At 39.1% G+C, this 9,680-nt stretch overlaps 1 protein-coding gene across 1 annotated transcript in view; it reads left to right on the top strand.

Annotated features, from left to right (window-relative positions):
• Positions 1–690: 690 nt before the first annotated feature.
• LOC110315778 (cytochrome P450 4A12A) overlaps positions 691–9,680 on the top strand; it is a 22,719-nt gene continuing 13,729 nt past the window's right edge. Inside the window, exons 1-4 of the mRNA XM_021189746.2 lie at positions 691–937; positions 2,324–2,465; positions 3,086–3,130; positions 3,541–3,668. Coding sequence (XP_021045405.1) covers positions 749–937; positions 2,324–2,465; positions 3,086–3,130; positions 3,541–3,668 — 504 coding nt within the window. The 5' untranslated portion in view covers positions 691–748. The remainder of the gene's footprint in view (positions 938–2,323; positions 2,466–3,085; positions 3,131–3,540; positions 3,669–9,680) is intronic.

The raw sequence follows: 9,680 nt of genomic DNA, 5'->3' as shown, positions 1-9,680 counted from the left end.
GACTGTTAGTTCAATAATTATTTGTGGAGTTTGTTTAACAGTAGAAAGAAAACCACAGCATATCTGATTAGATATCTAGAAAGGGATTAAGATCTCGTGTTACAAAAGAAGACACTGAGCTCAGGGAAGTAAAGTTGCTGTCTGCATATGTAGTGAAGCTGACCTTGCTTTTAAGCTTCCTGAATCTAAGTTCAATGCATCTTTTACCAGCACAATCACTGTAAGTCATGATTGGATGGTGAATGCAACAAGACCGGGGGAGGGGGTATGTCACAGGGTCCTGGTAAAGTCAGCTTGGACTTCCTGTAGAAAATCCTACCACATGCTTTCAATGAGTTTTTAAGTTTTTCCCCACCTAAACCCTCAATTTACCTATTTATCATAATTTTTCATCCCTAAAATCTTAGAAACAGTACAAAATCCACTTTTAACAAACTTTTAATAAACTAAACCATGAACTCCTTGAATTCATCTTCTGCCAGTTCTTTTTGTAAACATTTCAAAAATTTCACAAATATTTGTGAACTGTGTGGATAAAGTGACACTTACCACTGTCACCTAATATGTCTTTCATTTCATTGCTTCCCAAAAGAGGCTGTTCTGGTTCATCAACCCTGGTCTTAAAATCAAGCTCTGTTCACACCCATCTCCCTCCCCCAAGTAGGTGGAGCAACCCTCCTGGGGTTTGCAGACAGGAGGGTGTTCAGTGAAAGTGAAGGAGAGTTGGTGATCCAGAAGCTGTTGTATCATGAGTGACTCTGTTCTGAGCTCCATCAGATTCCCAGGAAGCATCTATGAATTCCTCCAAGTAGTCTCTGTGCTCAGCCTGCTCCTGCTGCTCTTCAAGGCAGCCCAGTTCTACCTGCACAGGCAATGGCTACTCAGTGCTACCCAGCAGTTCCCATCCCCACCTTCTCACTGGTTCTTTGGACACAAGGTAGGAAGGAAAGAAATGGGTGGGTGGGAGAGCAGGGAGGATGAGGCTTTCAGAGAATAAGCATCAAACTTACAAAACAGAGCTTGTTATAAAACAAGCACAGGTTCTTCAGGAGACAGCAGGCTCAGGATGAGATGCATCTCAGGCTGGGCTCACTCCAGCAACAGGGGCTCACAGATCAAAAGAGCCTGCTCTTGCTATTGGCAGCTCTGCTGCTCATTTATGCAGATCTGTCATCTGTTCTAAGAGCCCCAGACTTGGGAACTTGTGGTTGGTCCTACCCAAGCCTTTTTCTTTCCAGGCTGAGCAACACCTACAGCCTCACATGTTCTAAATAAGCTGAGCTTCTCAGGGGTTCCCTGTCCCCATTTCTCTGTCACCCTCTTCCCCTGGCACAGAGCTTGTCTGAGAACATTGCTACAAGTGTGGTAGAATCTGTCCTGTGTATGGTAGCAACAGGCAGGAATCACAGGATGTACCTGGTGCCCTAAAGGGACTCACTTTACTATTGAGTAAAGAGACTAACCCTATATGTTTACTAAGACTGAAAAAGCTGCCTCAGTAAATGATTTATAGGTTGAAATCCTGAGGGTCAAAAAAGTGGTTTTTCAGATGTGAGGGTCCATTGCTAGAGATGCACTATCATTCAAAGTCTGTTTATTTATGGGTCCTCCTCTTGCGTACCCTGTAGTGTGTGCTCCTTGTTGCTAAGAGCACTGTATACTTGAGTGCCCAGCCAAGATCCTGACACAACTGTACAGTCTCCAGAAATGAGAGAAAAAAGCAGCCTAGGGGTTGGGGAGGGCTTAAAGTGTCAACTCTGAGGGATGGAGACAGAACTAGGTCAAAGGTTGCAGAGAGGAGTACATCACAAGGGTTATACATTGACCACATTTAAAAGGAGATATGTCTATGTGGAATTTGAGCCACGTCTGCGTTCTGGGAAAGGTTCTGGGAAATACAGCTTCATCTAACAGGACCAAAGTCTATGGTTGTATCAGTTCCTAGAAGAAGGCAAAGGTTTGGATGACACCATAAATAGGCCATCAAGCTCTGCTCCATTCCTAGGTTCTATTAAATCATCTTCACTGTATACCTGTGGTTGTTCTTCCCTTTATTTAGAACCAATAACTAAAACAAAAGAGTTTTCAAATTTTACTCTGGTGGTTTGGTTTGTTTGCTTTTTGTTTTGTTTTGTTTTGTTACACAGCAATGTCTTGCAAGGTGGCCCAGGCTAGCCTTGAACTCACTATGTAGCCTATATTGGCCTTGTACCAGCAGAGATCTTCAGGCTTCATCCTCCCAAGTGTGTGTGTGTTAGGATTCCATAAGTCACTGCACGTGGTATGAAGTATTGTCAGTGATTCATTTTTCTACTGATATCAGATCTCAAAGGACCAGGAGTTTGCAGATGTTCTAACTAGGGTTAAGAATTTCCCAAGTGCCTGTCCACATTGGATCTGGGGAAGCAATGTGCGCGTTCAAGTGTATGACCCTGACTACATGAAGCTGATTCTGGGGAGATCAGGTGAGAGTGAAACTCCCTCACCCACCATAGTGGGTTTTCTCTTCTGGGTTTATGCCTGAGTCCATGAAGTTACAGGAAGAAGTGATGGTTCCGTTACTAATGCCAAAACATTACCTTTCATTTTTCCTAGCATATGCTCAACAATATTTATTTAATACTTGTTTGTACTTACTACTGGAACATTAAAAAAGTAATATGAGTTTATTTCATTTACCTTTTTTGAACTAAATGGGGGTGATCAGTTATATATATAAGTAAATTTCATGTGTATAGTGACTTGAGTTTGAATCTTCTAATTGTTTCTGTTCTGTATCATAGATAACCAAGCCACTGCAGTAAAACCAACCACAAGGCTTTTATTCTTTGGAGTGAAGGACATAATAAAATCTATGTTGCTTGCTAATTTACCACTATGATCCTGGGGATGACTAGCTTCTGGTGCAGGGAGGTTGTATTCCTAAGCCAAACTGTCAAGGTGGATAGAAGGGGATGGAAGAAAATGGGAGATAGCAGGAGGCCAACTGGCAAGGGGCAGTTATCAAAATTTCATCACTCTCTCTCTCTGATCTTATCTGCAGTCATCTTTGTTTCTAATTAATGCCTCCCCTTTTTTTTTTCAGACCCAAAAGCTAATGGTTCCTACAGATTTCTAGCTCCCTGGATTGGTATGTACAGCCATATAAGTGTCGATTGTCAAGAATGTTTGTCAAGAATGTTACCTTGACTCACTGAGCAATGGGAGCAATCTTCAAGATGTAATGTTGCATTTAACATAGTTTCTCTTCTAACCAGACATTAACCTCCTCCATGTGTGTCTGTGTCTCCTATTTACAAACATTCTCAACCTGACATGTACGTCCTTCCCTCACTATTTGAATCTTTATCTTGTAGCTGTCATGGTCTCATCATATATACCAGGCCAACTGGGGAAAACGTGTTGAGAAATACTAGTCTTTTCCCAACTTTATTTGTCTTCCTGCTCCTTCAAGATCTCCAATGTTTGTCTATCCAAACTACCACCAGTCTTCTAATCCCATTGCTCATACACTCATTTCACACAACCATCTCTGTACAGGGCGTGGTTTGCTTATGCTGAATGGACAGACATGGCTTCAGCACCGACGAATGTTGACCCCAGCTTTCCACTATGACATTCTGAAGCCTTATACAGAAGTCATGGCAGACTCTGTTCATGTAATGCTGGTGAGTCTTGTGTGTGTGTGTGTGTGTGTGTGTGTGTGTGTGTGTGTGTGTTCCTCTCTCTCTTCATCTTTCACTCTGATGCCTACATACCATTCACAACACAAACTCAGATTCTACTCTTTACAATAAAAACCATCAGACACAGTCACATGAAATAACAATCCATAATGTGAAATAGGTTCCACAAAAGTCAATGCCACAGAGAACAAGTATGGGGTGGAAGGGAAATGAGGTAAGGGCCTAGGGGAGGAGAGGAGAGGAGAGAAGAAAAGAGAAATCATAGTGTATACATGGCCAAGTCTAACAGCATGCTTGATGAACGGTGAATCCTGCCAGACAACAATGCTAGCTGTCTCTCTCCTGGTATGTCTTGGGTATGGCAGCTTCAGTGACCAGGGCTACTCCCCAAAATGTCACTCTGTCCTGGGTCTCAGAGCTTTTACATAATTGAAAGACACTCACAGTGAAATGCACACCAGAGCCATATTCTCACAGACAAATGTGATGTAACACCATACCCCTTATGACTCCAATTCCTGACTTTATAGTGCTCATTAAACTTTTGATGAATGAGAAAGAGTTAAAGATCAAAATTATTCCCATTAGAAACACCTGGGCAGGCCCATGGGCTTTCTTTTCATTGACTATTTTATTCTCATATTTGAGTTTCCATTAGTTCTTTCAAGTTTCATTCATCTACCAGAAATATGAAGAGCTCTCTCATGTCCTCTTCATCAGCTAAAAAGTTGTAACTGATTTACAAATTTCAAAATGAAGATATGCTTAATTTTAATTTTTTCTGAGAAATGGGTGTGAGTTATTTATTCACACTTAATTTTCTAAAAAATGTCTGTACTAGTCACTTCTTGTTGATGTGATTTTAGACTGGAGAAGAGGTGCCAAAGTGGAGAAAGCATGAGCAGTTGTTTCATGATCCCAACCAGGAAGAGAGAAAGAGGAAGAACAACACTTCCTCGACTTTCTCTTTTTCCCTGTCTATTTAGTCTAGACCCCTGGCCCAGGGAGTTGCTGTGTTCCCGTTCACAGAAGTTTTTACTCTAAGTTTATTCTACTAATGCCTGCACAGAGACGCTCAAAGGTGTGCCTCCGTCTTTTCTTTCTTGCTTTCTTGCTTTCTTTCTTTCTTTCTTTCTTTCTTTCTTTCTTTCTTTCTTTCTTTCTTTCTTTCTTTTCTTTTCTTTTCTTTTTTTGGGGGAGCCTAAGTGTATTCATTTATTATTATAATTTTATTATTTAAAGCAATGATTATTTGTTTTATCATCTAAAGGATTTATTCAACATAGCTGCAGAGGCATTATCTTCATGCAGCCACACACAGACACAAACACAGATATAGCGCAATATCCAGATTTAGCCCAAGTACATTCCTTTTGAGGTTCATTTATATATCTTCCTATGCCATAGCACATCATTTAAATAATGGATATTTTCAATACTAATTCCTTTGTTGACTTTCTCAAAATGTTATGCAGATATCTTCAGGGCTCCAATACATACCCCAACAAACTGTAACCAAGTAAAGTTTCTTTCCTTCTGACACCTTTGCAGTAATAGTATCTTCTGCAGCAGGGTAAAGCTTAGACCGAGACGTTAACTCTGGAAACATATTTGATCCACTAAGTACAAGTTTAATGACTTTTTTATTAATCCACTCTTGTGATAAGATAAAAGAATATGAAGTCATCCTAAGGTTGGATAAAAAGTCCCTTCTCTTTGTCTAAAAGAACAGTAATTCTCCATTTACTGTAAAGATTTCTGTGTTTTCATAGTTTTTGAAATGAACCAGGATGAAGGGGACAATGACAGAGGAGGGCCTGAAACATGAAGGAAATTGAATTAGGAAAAGTACAGCACGATGAAAGACAGCATCGACAGTTGGAGTTGTGTCATTCTTAAAGCAATCCTTAAATTTAAGAATGTTTTAATCATATCCTTCCCTTCCTCCAAGTCCTTTTAGATCCTCTCCCTGTTCCTGCCCACTCAACTTCAAGTTGTTTTTCAAAATCAAACAAAAACCTGTTATAACATCAAACCCCCAAACCAAGAAAACAAAATAATCCCCCCAAACCCCAACAAACTGTAACCAAGTAAAGGCATACACACACATACACCACACACACACACACACACACACACACACACACACACACAACATGGAGCCTGTTATATGTTGGTCAAATACTCCTAAACATAAAACCTACTATGAGGTAGTTGATATACCCAGTGTCACATGATTAGAGATAACTATTTTCTCTCTCTCTCTCGGTAGGCAAAAGCGACAGTTGTTAACTTTTACTCTACTGTCTAGGATTTCATTCATTCATTCATCCATTTTTTTAAAATATATAACAGAATAAAATAAGATAAAGCAAAAACTATCACATGGAATGTGGACAAAACAAACCAACAGAAGAGAAAGGGCCCAAGAGAAGACACAAGATCTATCTGTTCCCTTTAGTCCTTTACTCTATACCTACCCTCTGTAGTTCTAAGGATTGTAGATTGGTTATCATTGACTTCACAACTGATATACACACATAAGAAAATACATATGTTTGTCTTCTTGGTAGTTCCATCCATTTGCCTGAAAACTTCCTGATGTCATTATTTTAATGGCTGAGTAATACTTCATTGTGTAAAGGTTCATTTTCTTTATCCATTCTTCTGTTGAAGGGCATCTAGATTGTTTCCAATTTCTGGCTATTATGAATAGAGAAGCAATGAACATGATTGAGCAAGTGTCTCTGTGGTAGGATGAAGCATTCTTTGGGTATATGCTTAAGAGTGGAATAGCTGTATCCTGAGGTAGATCGATTCCTACCTCCTGAGGAACTATCACACTGATTTCCCTAGTGGCTTTACATGTTTGTACTCCCACCAGTAATGGATGACTGTTCCCCTTGTTCCACATCATTACCAGCATGAGTTGACACTTGTTTTCTTGGTCTAAGCCATTCTTTATTATTATTATTATTATTATTATTATTATTATTATTATTATTATTATTATTATATTTTCTTTATTTGCATTTCAAATGTTATCCCCTTTCCTGGTTTCCCCTCCCAAAACCCCCTCTCTTCTCCCCCTCCCCATGCTCACCACTCCCGCTTCCCTGTCTTGGCATGCCCCTACACTGGGGCATCAAGCCTTCTCAAGACCAAGGGCCTCTCCTCCCACTGATGTCCAACAAGGCCATCCTCTGCAACATATACAGCTGGAGCCATGGGTCCCTCCATGTGTACTTTTTGGTTGGTGGTTTAGTCCCAGGGAGCTCTGGGGGGTACTGGCTAGTTCATATTGTTGTTCCTCCTATGGGGCTACAAGCTCCTTCAGCTCCTTTGGTCCTTTCTCCAGCTCCTCCACTGGGGACCTTGTGTTCAGTCCAATGGTTGTTTAGAGCATCCACCTCTGTATTTGTCAGGCACTGGCAGAGACTCTCAGGAGACAGCTATATCAGGCTCCTGTCAGCAAGCACTTTTTGGCATCTTTCATAGTGTCTAGTTTTAATGACTGTATATGGGATGGATCCTTATAGGTATAAGATGGAATCTCAAAGTAGATTTGATTTGCATTTCCTTGATGGCTAAGGATGTTGGACATTTCTTTAAATGTTTCTCAGCCATTTGGGTTTTCTTTATTGAGATTTTTTTCCAGGTATGTACCCATTTTAATTGGGTTATTCACTTTTTGACATCTAGTTTCTTAAGTTCTTTGTATATTTTGAGTATTAGCTCTCTATTTGACGTATAGTTAGTAAGAATCTTTTTCCGTTCTGTACACTACCATCTTATCCAAATGATGGTGTTCTTTGCCGTGCAGAAGCTTCTCAGGTTCATGAGGTCTCATTTATTAATTGTTGATCTTAGTGCCTGTGCTAAGAGTGTTCTGATTAGAGAACCTTTTAGTGTGCCAATAAATTCAAGGCTCTTTCCCATTTTCTATTCTATAAGATACAGTGTGATATGGATCTATTTGGATTCTTCTACATGCAGCCATCCAGTTTGTCCAGCACCATTTGTTGAAGGTGCCGTCTTTGTTCTGGTGTGTATTTCTGGCATATATATAGGAAAAGTCAGGTGTTCATAGGTATGTGGATTTCTGTTCATGTTTTTTTCCTATAATTTAAGTTTTATTGCATTATGGTGAGAAAAGATGCATAATTTCAATTTATCTGGATTTGTTAACTTTAAAATCATACTTTGAGTATCACATTCTTCTTTCCCTTTTGTACCCCAACACCTCCTGGAGAGCCCCCAGTTCCTGCAATATCTTTCTTTCTCTCTTTCTTTCTTTCTTTCTTTTTTTTTTTTCTTTCTTTTTTTTTTTTTTTTTGTTTTTCAAGACAGGGTTTCTCTGTATAGCCCTGGCTGTCCTGGAACTCACTTTGTAGACCAGGCTGNTTTTTTGTTTTTCAAGACAGGGTTTCTCTGTATAGCCCTGGCTGTCCTGGAACTCACTTTGTAGACCAGGCTGGCCTCGAACTCAGAAATCTGCCTGTCTCTGTCTCCCGAGTGCTGGGATTAAAGGCGTGCGCTACCATGCCCAGCCCATCTTTCGTTTTTTTACCAAAGTTCTTAAAATTTATAAAAGATTGTACCAATAAAAAATGAGTATTATAAAAGTTGTTCGATATAAAACAACAATCAATTGAACAGTCTTATGTAGATATTTGTCTATAGCAATATCAACTACTTCAATGAACAATGGTTCTGCTTGGAGGGTAGCACAGACGGTAGGTGATGGTAAGATTCTGTTTCATTGGCTGTGATGATTTTAAAAATCATTCATCTCAGAATAAGAGTAACTTATAAAGTCCTCTTCAAAATTGATACAATAATTATAAATTTCAAGCAAAGCATTCTCATTCTTTGATGTCTTCTTACAATCCACCTCCCAAATTAATTGTCTACATTTCTATTGGCTGTATAAATAATTTTGAAATACATAAGCTGTTCTGAAAACCATACTATAGTGTAAAAACATCAAATAAACAATCCTACTAATAGAGAGGCTGAGATAGGAGAAGCATGATTTCAAGTCTATTATGTGGCACACAGGAAGACCCTGTCATGTACAAACAAGCAGACAGTGTATATGGATTGTACAATACTGAACATATTTCTCCCATTACCATATTAGAGAGACCACTGGATGACAGCCAGCAAATTTCTAATTCCTCATATTTTTGAATTTCAATCAATTAGGATATGTTGGTAATATTAATTTTCATATTAAGAGATATTAAGGAAAAGTGATTGTTACTTCCTATTATTTTTCTTGTAGAATTATGTTTGTGTGGGTTGGTTGAAAGATTACTTTCTTGCTTTTTCTAGGGTGAAGTTCCACTCCTTGTGTTGGTGTTTTCTATCTTGTAGGGCTGGATTTGTGGAAAGATATTGTGTAAATTTGGTTTTTTCATGGAATATCTTGTTTTATCCATCTATAGTAATTGAGAGTTTTGCTGGGTATAGTAGCCTGGGCTGGCATTTGTGTTCTCTTAGGGTCTGTATCACATCTGCCCAGGATCTTCTAGGTTTCATAGTCTCTGGTGAGAAGTCTGGTGTAATTCTCTGATAGGCCTACCTTTATATGTTACTTGACCTTTTTCCCTTACTGCTTTTAATATTCTTGCTTTGTTTAGTGCATTTGTTGTTCTGATTATTATGTGATGGGAGGAATTTCTTTTCTGGTTGAGTCTATTTGGAGTTCTGTAGGCTTATTGTATGTTCATGGGCATCTCTTTCTATAGGTTAGGGAAGTTTTCTTATATAATTTTGTTAAAGATATTTACTGGCCCTTTAAGTTGGGAATCTTCACTCTCTTCTATACCTATTATCCTTAGGTTTGTTCTTTTCATTCTGTCCTGAATTTTCTGGATGTTTTGGGTTAGGAGCTTTTTGCTTTTTTGCGTTTTCTTTCACTGTTGTGTCAATATTTTCTATGGAATTTTCTGCACCTGAGTTTCTCTCTTCTATCTCTTGTATTCTGTT

The sequence above is a fragment of the Mus pahari genome, unplaced genomic scaffold, assembly GCF_900095145.1.
Source record: "Mus pahari unplaced genomic scaffold, PAHARI_EIJ_v1.1 scaffold_11093_1, whole genome shotgun sequence".
Lineage (NCBI taxonomy): Eukaryota > Metazoa > Chordata > Mammalia > Rodentia > Muridae > Mus > Mus pahari.
This window is presented reverse-complemented; position numbering and strand designations above follow the sequence as displayed.